Below are 21,244 nucleotides of genomic sequence, written 5' to 3' on the forward strand. Positions count from 1 at the left end.
CTTTTACTGTCCCAGTGGAATTAGAAGGATTGTTTTTTATTTTGCAATTTTTAATGTTAATGCGTTTTTAAATGAACGTTGTATGTCTTTTTCTTATTTTCTTAGCTATTTATGCTCTACGCATTTTGAGTTTTCTAAAAATACAGCACAGCATAAGCTGTTTACTATCGGACTATCTAAATAAATTCACTATTACCACTGCTTAACCACTTGACCTCCGGAAGATTTACCCCCCTTCATGACTGGGCTATTTTTTGTGATACAGCACTGCGTTATTTTAACCGACAATTGCATGGTCATGCGACACTATACCCAAAAGAAATTTATATAATTAGTTTCACACAAATAGAGCTTTCTTTTGGTGTTTTTTTTTTTTGTGCTATAAATGTAAAAAAGACCAACAATTTTAAGAAAAAACTCCAATATTTTTTTACTTTCTGCTAGAAAACATATCCAATAAAATTTTTTAACAAATCAAATTCCTTAATAAACTTAGGCCAATATGTATTCTGCTACATATCTTTGGTAAAAACAAAAATTCCAATAAGCGTATATTGATTGTTTTGTGCAAAAGTTTTAGCATCTACAAACTATGGGCTACATACCAGAACTATTTTTTATACTAGTAATGGCGGCAATAATAGCGGGACTGCGATAGTATGGCTGGCAATATGACACTAACTGACACTTTTGACACTTTGTGAGAACCAGTGACAGTGATCAGTGCTAAAAATATGCAATGTCAAAGATCCTGCAAGTTTCAATATTTATGCGAATTGCAGAGACATTCAGTTGCACTCTTATCACCAACAGACCATTGGCCAAAATTTCCCTATCCTATAGCAATGCTAGGGAAAATTTTAAAACTTACAGCAGGAACCCGCGCCGAGATTCGAACCATTAATGGGCAGGCTGAATGTAGCAAGCTGATTGATCGATCGACTTGGATACGGCCAGCCTGCCAGATTCAAGGGGTGGTTTCTGATTTGCATATGATGTTAGTTAAAGCAACCCTAAGGCCCTGCTTACACTAGCAGCTGAGGGCAGTAAAACCACAAGGTTAAAGTGGAACTTCACTTCCTTAATCAACGTTGACTATTTTTAATCCTTACGCTGTTAGCATTAGTAAATAGATAGGAAAGCATATCATATTTCCCTAAACTTTTTTTTTTTTTTTATATTTCTTCAATCACTTCTTGGTTTTGCAGACCCAGGCTAATGTTACCATACATCCCAGAGGTCTTCAGGAGGAGTTTCTCACCTAAGAACACCCTCCTGCTTTCATGCCTGAGCTAAGGGCAGATGGACTCTGGGAAGTAAATGCTACATCTGCCCTTACTCAAGATGGCTGTGGCTACAAATGCTAGGGGTTGTTTTTCAAAGTGGTTTCTCAGCAAAATAAAACATGGAGACATGGATGGATGGATGGATGGATGGGGGGAGTTTGCTTTGGATATTAAAAATGAACTGAAAAACGTTTTTGGTTTGTAGTGCTCAGATGCAGTGTAGTTCTGCTTTAGCCCCGGTTCATAATGACAGCGGGAATGAAATTGTGCGCGTTCAGCTGAACTTGCACGATTTCATTCCCGCATTTCAGTCTTGACTACAGGGGTGATTTCAGAGACATCTCTGTGAGATGGTGTAAAGATGTCAATAGAAATCACACCCTGAAGTCGCCAAAAGTAGTACAGAAATTACTTTTGGTAATCGATGCAGCGCTGCAAATGTGGTGTCGCACTGATTCAGACGGGGCAATTGCTGGTGATTAGGCATGCGATTTGACATGTCATATTGCATGTCAAATTGCTCCAATGTGAACCAGGGCTTAAGCCTCGGTTTTACCACCCCCCAACAGCCCCCCCTTTAGCTGCAAAGGCAGCGGAGGGGGGAGTACATATGACGGGGCCACAATGCTTTGCATCGGGGCATGGCAAAAATGATTCTCGCTGTTAGTTTCATAAAAAAAACATTTTTTAATGAAATGTGTTCATATTAACCCTTAGTTAATCCTAATTAACTCCTTCTTCCCCTTTTTGCCTTTATTTTTCTTCATTATTTTTTTTCATTTACATTCATTTTGTTCTTTATTTTTTAAGTGTTGCATTAAAAAACATGTAAGCATTTTAAAAAATTTGTTAAATTCCAGAAAGATTTACCCACAAGCCATTTGGTAAATGTCTCATTCACTGCTTTATAAATACGTCCCTTTTTTTAGTTGTTTCAAAACTAACACTAATCTACTGCAAGTAGAAAAAAAATTTTTTTTTCGTTTTTTTTTTTTTTTTTTTAGCTTTAAGACAATAGTTTATTGCTTTTTTTTAGTTTTGTTACTTTTTTATGTTTTTATTACAAATGCAGACTGCAGTTCCTCTTTCAATTAAAAGAGCCTCCACACTACTTTATATGCTACATTACCAATGGTATTGGGTGCCTGCCTTTACACGCACATGAACTTTAAGAACATCCCAGTCTTATGCCGCGTACACACGACCGGTTTTTCCATCAGAATAAACTCTGACGGTCTTTCTGACAGAGTTCCGACGGAGTTCCACTGAAACGGACTTGCCTACACACAATCACACCAAAGTCCGTTCATTTGGATTGCGATGACGTACGATGGGACTAGAAAAGGAAGTTTAATAGCCAGTAGCCACTAGCTGCCCTCACGTCATTTTTGGTCTGTCGGGATAGCATACAGACAAACGGTTTTCCTGATAGGAATTGATTCCATCGGAAAGATTTAAAACATGTTCTATTTCTAGGTCCGTCAGAATTTTTGAAAAAAAAAAGTCAGATGAAGCCCACAAACGATCGGAATATCCGATGAAAAGATTCCGTCTGACTTTTTCTGCCGGAAAGTCTGACATGGCATGGCCATGTGTACATGGCATTAGTTCGTAGGGTTCAATATTGAGTTGGCCCACCCTTTTTGCGACTATAACAGCTTCAACTCTTCTGGGAAGGATATCCACAAGGTTTAGGAGTGGACAGCCTTCGCAGAAGAGTTAAAGCTGCAAAGGGTATGCCAACTCAATACTGAACCCTACAGACTAAGTTCATGTGCGTGTAAATGCAGGCGCCCCAATACTTTTTGTAGCATAGTGTATATAAGACACTATATAGTCCTGTTTCAGTTCCAACAGTGAAATAGAAACTGTCAGCTCCAAATTAATGAAGGGATTCTATGCTGAAAACTGATGCAAATTCCCACCAGTTCGGATCTCGTGTACAGAATGTGAACTGTCTGTAGTATCAGCAGAACCTGCACAGCCCTCCCCCCCTCTCCCGCACTCGGCTGAACAGAAGATGGGAACAGGTAGAGGAATCTGGAGCATGCTGCCCCTGCTGTACTATTCTATGCTGTGTCTGTCACAGACTCAGCATAGAACAGGAAGCAGATAGTCCTAATTAACAAAGAAGTTGTGTCCAGGTCTGCTCCATTTTCTAAGTTTAGAGGAGAGGTGCAAGCTTTATGCTTGTGCCACTCTTTGTTAGCCACCCGGGCAGTGTGATTGTGTCAGATTTTTGCGTCTCAAAGCGCTACAATTGTTTTGCATAACAATTTGGGGTTTTATATTGTAGGTCTTTAATTCTTAACAATAACACACTTAAATTAGTCCAAACAAGAGTCTTGTAGACATCCCGGGTATGATAAAGTTTGAAACAAAAAAATCATAAATTATAATATAATAAATAATTATAAAAAATAATAATATAATAATAATAAAATTAATTTCCCCACAATTAAATATCGCTCAATTCTGCAAGTGATTCTAATTTACTATCGCTGTTTTCTAGCTGGTCTAAAACCACTTTTGACGTAAAGGGACACTTTTTGGTTGCTATGGACATTCTCAAGTTTCCAGGCAGAAAGAACAGTATATATATAATAAAACTGCATGCAGGGCACTGGATAAAGCACTAGGGACAAAGGGGTTGTGAATTGATCGGACGGAGGACAGAGCCCATGGACAGAGTGGGGGGCATCGCAGGATCCCGAGGACAAGGTAAGTATATCAGACCAGGATCCTGAGGTGCAATCCCGAGTGTGGCTCGGGGTTACCTCTAATGGTACTGAAATTTAACCCCAAGCTACACTCAGGAAAACCGCCAGGGAGGTTTATTCCCCCCATAGTGGCCTAACCAGGATTTGCTTTGGGAACCCAAATGCTGCAATCTTCAAATGAGGACACTTGTTCCAGAAACAACTGTCTAAGAGGGCATTTTCCTCAGGTTTGAGAAATTTTCTGTCACTTCCTGTGGTGTCTACAGAACACAAAATATCAAAAATGGTGCACAGATGGAAACTATACTTATGCCCTGTACACACGGTCGGACTTTCCGACGCAAAATGTGCGATCGGATTGTGTTGTCGGAAATTCCGATCGTGTGTGGGCTGCATCTGACTTTTTCTGTTGGAAATTCCGACACACAAAGTTTGAGAGCTGGATCTAAAATTTTCCGACAACAAAATCCAATCGTTTAAATTCCGATCGTGTGTAGACAATTCCAATGCACAAAGTGCCACGCATGCTCAGAGTAAATTACTAGACGAAATCTATTGGCTACTGGCCTCTTTATAGTCCTGTCGTATGTGTTTTACCTCACCTCGTTCTGAACGATCGGATTTTCCACCAACTTTGTGCGACTATGTGTATGCAAGACAAGTTTGGGCCAAAATGCGTCGGAAAAAATCAGTCGAATTTTGTCTTCGGAATGTCCAACCGTGTGTACAGGGAATAACAGTGGTTTTCACCATTCCCCGTTCTACAATGATCCCATTTTTGGGTTTAGTTATTCTTTAAAGTGGAACTTTAGTCAGAAAATGTAATCCTGCTATCACTTCAGGTTGGCTCCTTTGCAGGTACAGCTATGTAAACCATTAAAAATAAGTGTCTATACAGTTAAAAATCAAGTAATACATCGTCTCACCCTGCTCGCACATGCTCAGTTGCTTTCTATTTTTAGCTACTGTTGAGTTTGTAGAAACCAATCTGCTGCCAGCCTTAAAGCAGAATTAAACCCTCCTATCCTTTACAGCCAAGGAAGCTCCTTCTGTTTGATCTGCAACAACCATTGTGCTGCACATGTGATCAGTTATGACACCATCCATTTGATGGTTTGACAGTTTGGTTGCGGACACATCAATTGTGACATTTAGCAATCCTGGCATTCCAGGAATGTAACTTTTTTTAAACCAATGAATCTGTGGGTTTAGTTCCTCTTTATGATTTACTGCTGTTCAGGGGCTCAGGTCTTCAGCAAAATGGCAGTCTCCAGCAAGAAGAAACAGGAGTAATGCTGGAGGCAATTCACAGCGCATGCTCATTTTGGTGGCATAATTGTTAATGTGGAATGTATATTCCTTGCAAAACAATGTTATTTAGCAATTTGTTATTGGTAAAGTTCTGCTTTAACTGAAATCAAGGAATTTTGAGTTCTAAAGGCTGATCTTTGCTGATTGAATCAAAAACCTGTAACAGACATCAAAGTGCCATAAAGCACATATCAAGCCCTCACAATAGCTGCTAATTAGTAGATTAATATGTCAGTGGAAGTGGCAGTAAATGGGTGGTGAAAGATCTGCAGCTTGGCTAATGGTCAGTGTCCGAGGGTCAGAGCCACAAGAAAAACAACCCAGGGAGAACATTGGTGATGATGATTCGCAGCTCCAGGTGTATTGGGTCTGAGGGGAATCCGTGATGCAGAACAAAACAAAGAAGCCACCAGGGCGCAGAATCAGTAAATGTAGCGATGATTTAATTGAGATAAAAATGTAGCAACTTGCATGACAGTCTGCGGTAAACAGCTTAGGCCTAGGAAGTGGATACACAGAAGCAAGGACACATCAAGATTTACTAAAAGTGGAGCACTCAGAATCTGGTGCAGCTGTGCATGGCAGTCAATCAGCTTCTAACTTCAGCTTGTTCAATTAAGCTTTGACAATAAAACCTGGAATCTGATTGGTTCCTATGCAGAGCTGCACCAGATTTTGCACTCTCCAGATTTAGTAAAATCTCCCCCATAGAGTTGGATGGAAAAAGCCCGGTCTGCCTGGAGTAAAATATTTTTCAGCTAAAAAAATGTGTGTGCGGGAAATACACTCCTAAACCCTCAGTGTAGATGCCAGGAGAGTGGAGAGTGACTTACGCATTTCAGGGCCCTGCCCTTTTGTCAGTGCTGCAAAACATTATACTCTAGATGGACCAGGCTTTCACTACTCTATGTGTCCTTGCTTCTGAGCATCCACTTCCTATGACCAGGGCTGCTGTTAGAAATCACAAGGCCCCCACCTACTATTTTTTTTTTTTACATTTTTTTGTAGCCTTGGGGGGGGGGGGGCTTTGGTGAAATATCAGGGGTCTAAACAGACCCCCTGATGTCTTATATTTGAGACAGAGAAATGAACTGAGGACAGAGATTCCCCAATCCCTTTCTCTGAAGCCTCATCTGCACTGGACAGTGAATGGGAAGTGCTCTGAGGCTCCTTGTTCAGTCACAAACTGAAGCATAGTAAACACAATTTAGTGATGAATGGTCACAGTGTGTAATCACTGCCAATCGCTCACTGTATACATTCAGGAAAGGAAGGGTCTGGTAAATAGGACACATTTACCACACACTCCACTCTCCATCCTAAAACATCCCCCTGTGTGCCCTCAACAGCTGCTGGGTGTGGGGGGGGGGGCGTGGGGGAGAGGAGGGAAGCTGGCAATGCTGCAGGGGAGGGGAGCAAACAAGAAGGTCTGGACAGAAGGGGGTGGTGGGAGCACAGATGCCATTCCCCCTGCAGTGAATCCTGGAGAAATAAGGAGGAGAAGAAGTCGGCAGAGCTGCAGCGGGAGCCATAAGAGTTGCCAATGAGGCAGTGCAGCCATCACTCCTGCTCGGCAGATGCCCGGGCCCCACTTTTGAACTGATGGGGCCTGGTATAGAAGAGCTGGCTGTACTGCCTTATTTGCAGGCCTGCCTATACTTATGATTATTGAATGGCTTAGTGGGCCATTGAGTAGTAGATGTGTATGGATTATTTTTAGAGAATAAGGGTATTGTTTAGTGTCACTTTACAAATAAAATATAGTCTTAGCAATACACCGATGCATGGACAGGACATTGGAAGTGATGCCAAAATCTCAAGAGCCAAAACTGATCTTCTGCTATCTATGTGCACCTTTCTCTTCTCTCCTGAAAGTTTTTTACTATATTATTATATATTATTATTATTATTATTATAATACAATATTTATATAGCACCAACAGTTTGCACAGTGCTTAACAAAATGAAGGCAGACATTACAGTTACATTACAATTTGATACAAGAGCATAGCTCCCAACTGTCCCTGATTTCGAGGGACTGTCCATGATTTGGAGCAATGTCCCTCTGTCCTTTGTTCCTTCTCATTTGTCCCTCATTTTGGTCTCATCTATATAGATTTATATAAAATGCACTTTTTATCTATCAAAAAGTGTTTTCCAGCGCTAAACCTTTCATCTGATTTCTAAATGGCTACATTTGTAAATTGCGAAAGCCAATATAAAGAAATAGTAGTGGTAAAAAAAAAGCACTTGTGGGTTTAACCAATCTTGTTTTTTTTTTTGTACAATTCTCCTTTAAGGGGGTGTGGCAAGGGGTGTGTCCTATGCCTGCATATTTTTGCTGATAGGCGTCCCTCATTCCCATCTCAGAGGGCTATAACAATATATATATATAACGCTTGTCACCTCCGAGGCCTCTGCTGTGCTGTTCTGTCTCCATTGCTTTTGTCAATATCATTGTTTTGTTTTATTCCATGTTCTATATTTTGTTATTGTCATTGTTTGGTAAGTATGATCAGTGGCATTCTTTCTTATAAATGTGCCAGCCTGACATGCCTTGCCGATGTGGTTTCACTCCTTAAAATTCAGATAACTGAAAGAAGTAACATGTATATTATGCAGCCGCTGTGAGAATTCACAAAAAGACAAGTCATTTTCAGGAACACGGGCATGTCTGTAGTGCAGCGGTCCATGACAGATGTTCTGTCACCGAAGGATTAACCTGTGGCTTCAGTTGTGTTTATACATATTGTCAGTGTTCTGATGTGATGGGATTGAGTTCAGGTTACTGCACGCTACCTCTATGGATCAGCAGATCATTCCTTGGGCTAAAGGAAGTCTCTGAACAAGAGGAAAGATTGGACATATAGCAGTTTACTTATTACATAGAACATATGGTTTGTCGGAGACTGTAGCACTTGTTTAAGCCGGCCATAGATGGATTGAAATTTGTCTGGTTTAGCAGGGCGCATGCCCCCACCTCCCTTCTGAACCATACCAGGCCACATGCCCTCAACACGGCGGTGCTTTGGGGCAGGGGGGACAAGGGCCTCTTCCCCACAACCCTGGGCGGTGGTTGTAGCAGTCTGCAGGCAGGGGGCTTATTGGAATCAAGAAGACCCCATTAAGAATGGTTGCCCCAACCGGGTTGACTGGCAAATTCTTAGACTGTTACTGCAGCAAATAAGAATGGGTCCCCGCATTTTATCCAAAATAATGTCTCTTTATTCCTCACCATCTGCCAGAATCCGTATTAATGGTTGGTTATCTCCTGCATTCCACATCCATAACGAGACGAGACAGGGATGCCCTTTGTCCCCCCTTCTATACATCCACACCATGGAGCATCTAGCTGTAGCCTTACGTAACAATAACTCTATTACGGGAATTGCCATAGGTCCTATTCATACGAAACCTGCCCTATTTGCGAATGACTTGCTGATGTATGTGACAAATCCCCAGTTATCCTTGCCCTCTATATTATAGGAGTTTAAGGACTTCGGGGCAATGAGTAACTTTAAAGTAAGCCACAGTAAGTCGGAAATTCTTAATATCTCACTATCCAGTGTGACCTTACAAAACCTCTCGACCGCTTTCCCTTTTACAACAGGCTTCAAGTCCATTCGATAGACTTGAATCCCCACAGAAGTTTCCTGACTTTTCTCTGCAAATTTTACTCCCCCCTCTTCTCAAAACCCAAGTGGATCTCTCCTCATATGCAACCAAGCCGCTCTCATGGATAGATAGTGTGACCGCTTTGTAAATGGATGTGCTACCCCAATTTTTATATCTATTCCAAACCGTTCCTATTCATATGGGGGGGGGGGGGTAGGGGCTGGAGTCCCAGATACAAGGTGACTGTACTTGCAAGAATAGTAGTTCTTCATTCTATGTCTAAACTCTGGGTGCAACTAGAAGGCCACTTAAATTCTAGTGAACTGTGTGCTTTTCCATGGACTCCTGCGGATTGTGGTAAGGATCCATCACTGTTAGCGGATCTTTCCCGTCAAACAATTTGAATGTAGGAGCGGATGCTCTTGTCCTAGGCTGTATCCAAATGGGTGGGACCCATGACTCCCTTCTTTGGGTCCCCAGTATTTCTGCCTGCTGTGCATAGGTCAGAATTCAGGCCCTGGCATAAAGATGCACACAGGAGACTTGCCCAAGTCCTCCGTGCTGATCCATCCCTGATGACTGATTCCTTATCCTGTTCGCTCCTTCACTCCCCGACACATTGGCTTCAAAGATGACAAGTCTTATCATACGTTCTCAGTTTTCATTCTCTGTCCGCTATCTTATCTGAATCATCGGGTTTTGATGACCTACTTCTACAAACTGACCCCCCGACCCATGTGATCTGTCAAATTTACTTAACATCTTTTCTCCTGATCTTCCACTGTGTATGCAGACCTGGGAATCGGAACTACATCATTCTATCTCAAGAATAACAACACACAAACTCTCTTCTGTGACCTCAACTCAAGAGAAGGGTTTTAAATTGGTCACAAGATGGTATAGATGCCCTGCAAACATAAAACGTTTAGGCCCCTGCCCGCTCAGACACCTGTTGGAGATGTTTGGGTTCTAGAGGAACTATGCTCCACATCTGGTGGGACTGATCCCTCAGTCAAAAAGTTCTGGCAAGCGATATTTGACTTGTGCTGCAGGCTGATGATGACAACCCTCCTACTCCTCCTCCTCTCCATGATCCCTGGCTCACTGAAATCAGTCAAAAAAGATGTACTCGTTTCCTTGCTGCAGTGCGGACAGTAATCCCCCGACATTGGAAATCGATGAGTATGCCCTCCCTCGCGGATTGGGCTATTGAAGTAGACCAAACAAGAAACTTGGAACGTCTGCTAGCCCAGGAAAAAGACACAGAGGAACAGTTTTCCATCACGTGGACCTCTTGGTCCATGTTTTAGTATTCTTTTGAGTTTGTGACTTGGGCTGAGGGCGGACCACCTACCTCCGTCCTATAGCCATGATGGAGTGCCTCTCTTCTAGATACCTCCTTTCTGCCTCTCCACTCTGCTTTCTACCATATGAAGTGTTCCCATTATTCCCATTGCCTATGGAATGAGCTGTGATCCCACCAGCGATTAATCTTTGTAAGCATAAAGTTTGGCCTATTATATGTACATGTAGCCTGTTCCAATCAGGATGTTGATAATATCTCAAATCAGAAATGGTATGATTTAACTATTATCTTGTTGCGGTATATTGCGTTATATTAACTGCACAAAAGGACATACGGCCTCAACGAACTTATAGTAACTGTTATGAATATACCTCATGTCTACGATATAATTGTATTTCTTTACTATTATTCTGTAATGTTAATATGGTTTTGTTTCAATAAAATAAGATTGAACTAAGAAAGATCACCCCAGATCCCGGGTTCCCCCATGTGAATGAGTATGGGGTACATAGTACTCCTACCCATTCACAAAAAACAAAACAAAAAAAACGGTGTAGTGTAAGAAAAACAGGAGGCAGTTTTTTGACTGAGTCCTTTATTAAAAATTAATAATGTCCCTCATGGTAGCTCCAACATCAGTTGGATTCCGATAAGCCCCCTGCCCGCAAACCCCCACAACCACAGCCAAGGGTTGTACCGAAGAGACCCTTGTCCCCATCAACGTGAGGGCAAGGTGCTTTGGGGTGGGGGTGCTGCCCCCCATGTTGAGGGCATGTGGCCTGGTATGGTTCAGGAGCAGAGGGGAGGCACTCTCTCACCCTCCCCCTTTCCTAACTTGCCAGGCTGAAAGCTCAGATAAGGGTCTAGTATGGATTTTTGGGGGACCCCACACCCCGCAAGATCCATATCAGACTAAAAGGGCCTGGTATAGATTTGGGGGGGGGGGACCCCACCTGTTGTTGTTTTTTTTAAAATACATTTTTCATTGCTAAAATTGCACACACCATAACACACAACATGGGGGGCTACAGGAGCAGGCGGTCTTCGGGAAAATTTGACCCCTGAGCACATGTCACAAGTCAGATCAGTTAAGATGGTGATCAGACTTGGATACGACTTCCATTATTCTGTGGGCTGAAATCACACCCAAGTCAGTAGTAGTGCAGGAACCTTTTCAAAAGTCAGAGCGACACAAGTCGGACCAGATTCTCATAGGGAAACATTCATTTTGAAATGTCAGAACGCATGTCACACCAGTGTGAACCGGGCCTTACAGGAGTGAATATCCCTTCCTAGGGGTAGATTTTCTCTAACTTCCTGTTGTCTCCCTCTGTTTGTAAGTATGAGTCGTTTGTAAGTTGGATGTTTGTAACTTGGGGACTGCCTGTATGCGTTTTGCAAAAACGCATATCACATTTTTAATGTCTTCTGAATTCCTATCTCCAAGCATGCACCATGGACATGAGGAAACAAAAAAATAAAGAAATGACACAAGAAAACCTTCACAAAAAAAGAGAAAACTAACCCAAAAAACTCCCAAAAATTTACAAAAATAAAATAAAAAAATTATAAGATAAAAGATAAAGATTTATTATTTTTATTTCATTGTTTAATTTTATTTTGTTTACATTTTTTATTTTATTTTTTTTACATTTTTTGGGGTTTATTTTGGTTCATTTAGTCTTTCTTTGTGAAGGTTCTTGCGCTGTTTCTTTCTTTTTTGTTTCTTCAGCATTTATTCTGGTTTCCACTGACTAACTGTACAGCTACATAAGCCTCTCTTTATTAAACAGACCCCATCAGACAGTGTAATGGCGCTGTGATTAGCTTTTCTGTTGGTTGCCAAAATGTGGACATCCAAAAAAATGCACCAAAAATGCACCATGGGTGTGTTTTTCATGTGTTTCTGGTGCATTTGCTATAGAAGGCAATGGGAGATGCATTTTGGTGCTCTTTGATAACCGCACCAAAAATGCAGCATGCAATATTTTTAAAAACACAGCAGTTCAGCAATGTAAACAGTTCAATTACATTTAAAGGGGAATCATTTTCATAAATTTTTGTCCCTCTGGAATGGTGTGTTTTATCGATGAAAAAGCGCACCAATGTGAAAGGGCCCTAATCCTAATACGCACATCTTAGGACACTGTATATTGGGGAGGCCCAATGTCAATTTAGTAAACTCATTGACCTGTGACCAGAATGCATGATCAGGTGGACAGAGCCATAGTGCAAAAAGGAAATCGGCCTCCAGACCACAGGCTCGAAAACAAAGTTTCAATGTATATAAAAAACTTTTAGTCTTACTTATTAAAACCTAATGTACATTTCATATATGATGTTTTTTTTGGATGCAGGTTCCTGAAAGTACCTTCAAAACGCCAAGAGAGCAGGAAATTCTTCAAGAAAAGAAACTAAAAAATCGCCAGAAAGCGGAGGTATGATTGCTTAGTGCAGATTGTAAATGCTTATCTCCACTGTACATTCGAATATAGATCAATTTCTATCCTGAGTTAGGATTTGGATTGTCAGCCCAGGCCTTTCCACTTTAACATACAGGTCCAATGGTAAATTATTTTCCACCTATGTCTTATGTACTGTTCTTCTATTCTTCCACCTCTATATCTCTGCTGAGTACTGTAATGATATCAGGGTGGGAAAAAGGGTGGGGCCAACAGACACGGGCATCCGACACTCCCAGAAGTGTTCAATGCCAAGGACACCGACAGAGGCCGCACTGCTGGGGCAGAGGGAGAGGTAGGAGTTACGGGCTCCAGAGAGGCGAGAAGACGGTGTTTTCTTTAACAGACCGCTGACTTTCCTTTAGTGACTTGCAGGATCTCTTTGGCCTCTTGCACACTGCAGCTCAAAGTGATTGTAAAGGATAGTTTTTTTTTTTTTTAAATAACAAACATATCATACTTACCTCCACTGTGCAGCTCATTTTGCAAAGAGTGGCCCCAAACATCCTCTTCTGGGGTCCTCCGATGGCTCTCGTGGCTCTTTCCCACATCGGATAACCCCCTGGGAGAAGCGCTCTCCCGAGGGGGTTACCTTGTGAGCACGCTCCCGAGTACAGCATTTGGTTCACAGACATGAATGCCGGACTCACCCCGCCCCCCGAAGCTTGCGTCATTGGATTTGATTGACAGCAGCAAGAGCCAATGGCTGCGCTGCTATCAATCTATCCAATCAAGAGCCGGGACCCCGTGGAGATAGAGACAGCGCGTCCCCGCCGCGGAGATGAAGGGGCTCAGGTAAGTAAAATAGGTGGGCTGGGGGGTAGGTCACTGCCAGGTATATTTTCACCTTAATGCATATGAGGGTTTACAACCCCTTTAAATAAGCTCAGTACAGATTTTTTTTTTTTCTGAGCTAAAATACATCCCATTAATTCTAATATGTAGAAAAAGGGGTAAAATACTGCGCTAAACCCAAACCTGTGAAGAAAATAAAAAAAGGTGTACAAATGCTATGCTGCTAACACACAAACAAAGTAAAAATGGCAATATGAAACAAAAAAGTGTAGCGCTAAAACACTGTGTGTTAAGTGTGAATACAACAACACCTCATACGTGCAAAGTGATGGCCTATATACATATACATACAACCAAAGCATAAAAGTGAATAATGGGTAGTGAACCACAGTAGTGGTAAATATCCACATGTAGTGTCCAATCAATGGAAGGTTTTCTCTTCACTCACTGAAATGGAGAGCATGTACTCAAGTGAAAAGCATATGGTCTGGATGGCCAAGGAATACACTGACAAACAGAAGGAAAATTCAGATAGAAGGATGGGTACTCTTACCAATCCAGATGAACGCACATACCATACGGCAGTGCGTCTACAAGGCTTGAAATGGAGGACTTCCGATGTTGTAAAAGATGACGGCCTGGAGGGTCACACAATGACTGGAATTCCAAATCCTCTCAAGGCATGGATGGCAACTCCAAGATGGTTCCAAGATGGTGGTTCCAAAACCGTCAGCAAACAAACACAGGTTCAAAGCCAAGGGACTGGTAGCGATCTAATGGTGCTCATCAGTGCTCAAACATGGAGAAAAAAGGAAAAATAGAAGGGATGCTCCACATGGCACAGATCAGCCAATAATGGTTTATTGGAGATATAAAATTATATCATACAATCATGTAGGATATATATAAAAGTTGGGAGCTATGCATATGGCCTTCTTTAGGCATTACCTGGATGCTCCCACTGTATGCTAAGCACCCCAGGTCCAAGCACTCATGAAGCGTGTTCACATCAGCCCAACAGCAGTCCCAGCAGTTAGATAAAGTAATTTGCCTTATGTCCTATTGTTTCTTTTCACATCAATGCACTATGTTGGTGTGTGCTGGAAAAGTTGCGCTGTGATGTGCTACAATGTGTGGAAACACACTATGGTGCAAGGAGTTGACTGAAATGTCATTTTGTGACCTTTCAATAAAGTTAAGAAAAAAAAAGAAAACAGTACAGTGTGCTGTAACCACACATCACACCGCCTCTACACAACCATACTGACAGGTAGTATATTTTAAGGATGCATAACGTGCACCCTTCTACAAATAAACATTTATTACAGGGTGTGCCAATATATAATGGGTGCTCGCCACAGTGAGAGCACAACAGATTCTGGCTTGGCCCATTTGAACAGAGCAGACAGGGACCTGAACATTTCTGTGTTTTTTTGTTTTGTTTTTTGTTTTTGTTTTTTAACATCTCCCCATAACACCAACATAGTATATTGTATTGTATTTGTAATGTAGTAATAAAAATATTCTGTATTGGATTGGAAATAAAAATACCTGGCATATAACATACACCAACACAGGTGATTAAAACTAGAGGTGAACCGAATGGAAATTTGGTGCCGAAACTGAAAATGCAGGATGCACTTGTCTGAAAACCGAAAATTACAGTTTTTAAAAAATATTTATATTTTTATATATAATTCTATTATATTCGACTTTTTAATTAATATCATCAATTTAAATGAATATGAATTTATTGCTGGACATTATTGGCACCTTTAGTGCAAGAAAAGATCAAGAAAAATGTATCCATTTTAATTCTATATATGGCTGCACACCAGAACGTTGGGCTTTCCTTGTGGGGTTAAAAATCCTGCTTTCTGCATTTTTGGTCAGTAAAAAAATAAATAAAAACGCACAAAAAACACACCTCCCAGTTCAAATGCATTACAAACGCAGCAAGAATGCATTATTAACGCACCCATTACATTTTTGATGCTGTTTATGAGTCACATGACCTATGAAAAACACACCACAAGCACAGTAAAATTGGAGCAAAATCCTAGGAAATTTGCGGTAAAATCGATGTGAATACATGTTAAAATTGCGGCAATATTGCTGTAAAATTGTGGCAAAATCGTGAGCGTTTTTGGTGCCATTATCGCCACCTTTTTCTCTTATTGGCTTTATGCCGATAACACCATTTTCAGACGAAATGTTTTGGCGGCTAAAATTTTGGTGCATCTCTAATTAAAACCCTAATGAGTAACCCTTTTTATTCATTATTTTTCAATTTACAGCAAATTGTCTTCTCCTGGTCGGAGAAGACCGTGATTATCGCTTGTAGCTACAGCAGCCAGAAGCAAATCTGGCAACCTTGTTGGACCCAAGGTGATCAATCGATCAATTTGGTACATTCAGCCTGCCCATTAATTGTTCGGATCTTAGCCGGTTCCTACATCAGCCAAGATTCAAGCCATGTATGGCCGGCCTTATGCCCGGAGTTCAGCTTTAAAAAGGCCAAAGAAGTTCTCAGTAAGCCCCGGACACTGTTCAGCACATTTGTCAGGATTGCAGATTTCCAGTCCTCAGTATCACAGAGCCTCTAGAATGGCGATATATTGCATAGGACATCATGCTGCGTTCCTTATTATACATTCCCTGCAGCGCTCCCCCTGTTAATTGTCAGGGCATAGTGTTGTCGCTGCTTTTTCTGAGGTGTCAGCATATGTGATAAAAGTCTTGGCTGGGAACACCACAAGGACAATTGTTTTCTATACAAAGGCTTTCAAATGAACACAGTCATTTGTCAATAGGATCACACCCATTAATGAGATTACCGATAAGCAGCAGAGAATGGTTTGCTTGCTGCCAAACAGTGGACAAGCATCTCAGCTGCTGTATATCCAGGGGTCATTGTGTCCTGCCCAACACAGATCTCCCTATGCAAAACTCTGCCCCACATACAAATACTGTGTGGCCATAGAGACATCATAGGGACAGAGTAGAGCTGGAAGATTAGATAGACTGTACTATAGAAACAAATCAAACAAGCTGTATGTAGACAGGTAACACTATGACAACTGATAGGACAGGAGGACTAAGATGGGCAGCACTGTGACTACTGATATGGCAGGAGGACAAAGATGGGCAGCACTGGGGCAATTGATAAGACAGGATGACAAAGACAGGCAACACTGGGACAACTGATAGGACAGGAGGACAAAGACAGACAACACTGTGACAACTGATAGGACAGGAGGACAAAGACGGGAAGCACTGGGGCAACTGATAGGGTACGAGGACAAATACGGGCAGCATTTGGGCAACTGATAGGACAGGAGGACATCGACGGGCAGCACTGGGGCGACTGATAGGGCAGGAGGACAAAGACGGGCAGCACTGGGGCAACTGATAGGACAGGAGGACAAAGACTGGCGACACTGTGACAACTTGACAGGAGGACAAAGATGGGCAGCACTGGGACAACTGATAGAACACGAAAACAAATACGGCCAGTACTGGGGCAACTGATAGGGCAGGAGGACAAAGACGGGTAGCACTGGGGCAAATGACAGGACAGGAGGACAAAGATGGTCAGCACTGGGGCAACTAATAGGACAGGAGGACAAAGATGGGCAGCACTGTGACAACTTGACAGGAGGACAAAGATGGGCAGCACTGGGACAACTGATAGAACAGGAAAACAGACGGGCAGCACTGGGGCAACTGATAGGGCAGGAGGACAAATGGGGCAAATGACAGGACAGGAGGACAAAGATGGGCAGGACTGTGATAACCGATAGGACAGGAGGACAAAGACGGGCAGCACTGTGACAACCAATAGGACAGGAGGACAGCACTGTGAAAACAGACATGAGAGCCATACATAGATTATGTGGTGCTGTAAGGATTGACAGGACAGATATGGATGACATTATAGGTATAAATGAAAAAATGAATGAAAATATGAAGCTTCATGCACTAATATGCATCATATCCTAGTTTAGTTTAATTCGTCTCAAGGATTATCTCTGGTAGCTGAAGGTTACAGTGTTTTACTACTCTCTATATACCATGAAATCATAACTATACGTGCAATTGGATACTGCTTTAGAACACTGCCACCCAGTGGCAAAACTGTAACAGCTCTGTCCTGCAGATCTATATATATTTATTTATTACAGGTATTTATATAGCGCCGACAATTTGCGATGTGTATGTGAAGCCAAGATTTTGTGTTTCTTTTTTTTTTAGCTTTGTATAAAGCAGAGAAGGGTTAGAACCCTTGCCAAGTTTGTGCCCCTTTTGGGTAGAGTCACCTTTTCTTATTGTCCTGGTGACTATTGTCACCAGCACAGAAAGCAATTCAGTTTGATCCAAACAAAACACCAATGTATCTACTTCAACCAAATATAAAATACATAGAAAACCTCCATACACACAATACTATACAGTTGATCCAAATTAAGATCAAAAAACCTCTGTGAAACATGGTCCAGTTTGCTTCAGTAGTAGTTCAACAATCCCTGGTGTTGTTACATATCCATGTTAAAGTGTTACTAAACCCACAACCGTAAAATCAGTCTATATATGCAATAAAACATGCTTATTATACCCACTGTGTAAACTAAAGGGTTAACAATCTGCATTGTGTAAAAAAGGCTGTTTTATCCTGCCTTCTCTGATCCTCCTCTTCTTTTACTGTCCCCAATCAATTTGCTGATAGAACAGAGCCTTGGAGGCACTCTGCACATGCTCAGATTGGTGTGTATTTCTAGGGGGGTTTTTTTCCCTTTCTTTTTTCGGGAGAGTGCACGTGATCAGAACAGGACCTATCAGCACTGTCCAGACAGAGGGTCAGGGGTCATGCAGTCTCATAGAACAGTCAGACACTCCTACAAGATTTAACCAGACACTGATAGAAGTCACAAGACTGCTATATACTGCTTATGAGAAAGGTATTTAGCAGCTTATATTTCCTAAAATAATGGTATTTCCATGTTCTGTGTACTGTGGGAGACCAGATATAGTGAATGCAGGGTCCAGGGTTTAGAAACACTTTAATATCCACTTAGGCTGGATTCACACCTGTGCATTTTTTGTGGTTTTTGCATTTTGCAGATTTGGACTACAGTTAATTTAACATGGTTTCCTATGGAACATGTTCTGTAGTGCAAATCTGCAAAATGCAAAAAGCACAAAAAATGCATAGGTGTGAATCCAGCCTTAAAGCATAACTCCACTTTTGTTGAGAGAAAACATTTCCCTCTAGGTGATCTATGTACATTGCAAGGATTATAACAACCTTTGTTGCATATTCCTAACCTTTGTTATTCTGAGAAATCCCTGCGTGTTTGTCTGTGCCTCTGTACCGAGTGGGTCTAATGGGAGTGGTTTCATAATTATCAGTCAGCTGTTGCAGCTGCAGGGCACTAATGAGGAAATCTGCTGGGCCTGTATCCTTTTGGCCGTGCTCCTATTGAAAGTATCTCTCCAAAAATGACGTTTTTGTTGCAGGGGATGCCTGAAATCTGACTTGTATATTAGGCAGACTTCTGGGAAAATTGGTGAGCCAATCACACAAGCAGGAAATTATGTTTATGGGGGGTGGTCAGTACGAAAAACTCCAGGTAGCCATATTGCAATGCATTCTCAGAAAATTACAGTGGCTGCAGATTGAAAATGAAAGGGAAGTTTTAATAACATTAAATTACAATATGATTAGTGTCGCAATTATATGTGCTACATTATTTTTTCTTTATTTTCTATTTTTTCCCCCCCGCAAAAGTGGAGTTATCCTTTAAATTTTGTGCATTAAGGAATACCTCTAGCTCTTTTTAAACCAATCTACTGAGTTGACCAGAACTAGTTCTTGAGGGAGTCTATTCCACATTTTCACAGCTCTTATGAGCACCGGAATAAGTGGTGAGGACAAATCTACCAACAGGAACGCCTGGTGCAGTAGATTTACAGAGGAGGTGCAGTAGAGTACAGAGGAGGTGCAGTAGAGTACAGAGGAGGTGCAGTAGAGTACAGAGGAGGTGCAGTAGATTTACAGAGGACTGTATAAAAGGGGAATCCCCCTCACTTGTAGTAATATCATTTCACTTCCTGTTGCATCTCTGGGACAGGAAGTTGAGGGAAATCTCTACAACAGGACTTAGATAGCAATAAATAAAATAACAGGAGTTTGAATACTTCCCTACTCTATCCTTAACTGAAAACAGTTGTGGCTAACTAATTTTAAATCAACCTTGTACCAACATTTTCAAATGTTTCACATTTTAAATTTCAAGTGAAATTTTCAAATGTCTTTACTTCTGTGTGTTTCAGGAGCTCCTGATAGAAGCTAATGTGGCACAGTTTAAGTGTGCTAATGCAGAGAAGTCAGAGAAAACCAAGGTGAGTCAAGCTATACATGGGGATGTATGGAATGCTGCTTTGTTGATTAGTAATAGCCTGGCACCTAGACTATATTAACCGCTTCACCCCCGGAAGATTTTACCCCCTTCCTGACCAGGGCACTTTTTTCGATTCCGCACTGTGTCGTTTTAACTGACAATTGCACGGTTGTGTTACATTGAACCCAAACAAAATTGATGTCCTTTTTTTCCCACAGATAGAGCTTTCTTTTGGTGATATTTGATCACCTCTGGGGTTTTTATTTTTTGTGCTATAAACAAGCGTCAATTTTGAAAAAAAAAAACGCAATATTTTTAACTTTTTGCTATAATAAATATCCCCCAAAAATATATAAAAAAAATGATTTTTTCCCTGAGTTTAGGCCGATATGTATTCTTCTACATATTTTTGGTGAAAAAAAAAAAAAACGCAATAAGCGTATATTGATTGGTATATGCAAAAGTTATAGCATCTACAAAATAGGGGACATTTTTACAGCATTTCTATTATTATTTTTTTTTTTTAATAGTAATGTCGGCGATCTGCGATTTTTATCAGGACTGCAACATTATGGCGGACACATCGGACACTTTTGACACTATTTTGGGACGATTGTCATTTATACAGCAATCATGCTATCAAAATGCACTGATTACTGTGTAAATGACACTGGCAGTGAAGGGGTTAACCACTAAGGGGCGATGAAGGGCTTAAGTGTGTTCTAGGGAGTGATTCTAACTGTGGGGAGGATGGGCTACTAGTCACATGACAGCGATCACCGTTCCCGATGACAGGGAGCAGTGATCTCTGTCTCCCGGCGATCGTGTCAAGGAGCCTCAGAATGGGGAAGTGCCTATGTAAACAAGGCATTTCCCTGTTCTATTCTGAGGACTCAGGGTCACCCTAAAGGAGTCTATACCCTGTTTACCCTAAAATAAGACCTAGCGTGAGTGTCGGTGATGGCTGCAATATAAGCCCTACCCCCAAATAAGCCACACCCTCTTTCCCCGAAAATAAGCCCTACCCTGAGAATAAGACATAGAAGGACTTTAACTAGGGCTTATTTGGGGGGTAGGGCTTATATTGCAGCCATCGTCGACAATCACGCTAGGTCTTATTTTAGGGGAAACAGGGTAGCATTTAGGGAAGAGTAAATCATCGAGATAGAACCGGGGGAATGGAGGAAAAGATGTTAAAGTGTTTTTTGGAAAGGGTAAGAGGAGTTACTTCTCACTGAAAGATCCAAAGGTCTAGTTGAGTGTAGCGGAAAAATTCCACAGGGGGAACCTTGTGGGTATCCTGTAAAGAAGGCCAGTAGGGAAGAGTACCTGACAAAAGAAAATTACG

At 41.5% G+C, this 21,244-nt stretch overlaps 1 protein-coding gene across 1 annotated transcript in view; it reads left to right on the forward strand.

Annotated features, from left to right (window-relative positions):
• The window catches only part of CFAP99 (cilia and flagella associated protein 99), a 162,205-nt gene that overhangs the window by 65,293 nt on the left and 75,668 nt on the right, over positions 1 to 21,244 (forward strand). The window contains exons 7-8 of the mRNA XM_077477913.1: positions 12,596 to 12,676; positions 19,829 to 19,897. Coding sequence (XP_077334039.1) covers positions 12,596 to 12,676; positions 19,829 to 19,897 — 150 coding nt within the window. The remainder of the gene's footprint in view (positions 1 to 12,595; positions 12,677 to 19,828; positions 19,898 to 21,244) is intronic.

Source organism: Lithobates pipiens, unplaced genomic scaffold (assembly GCF_037356315.1).
Source record: "Lithobates pipiens isolate NorthernLeopardFrog02 unplaced genomic scaffold, aLitPip1_a1.2 Scaffold_13, whole genome shotgun sequence".
Classification (NCBI taxonomy): domain Eukaryota; kingdom Metazoa; phylum Chordata; class Amphibia; order Anura; family Ranidae; genus Lithobates; species Lithobates pipiens.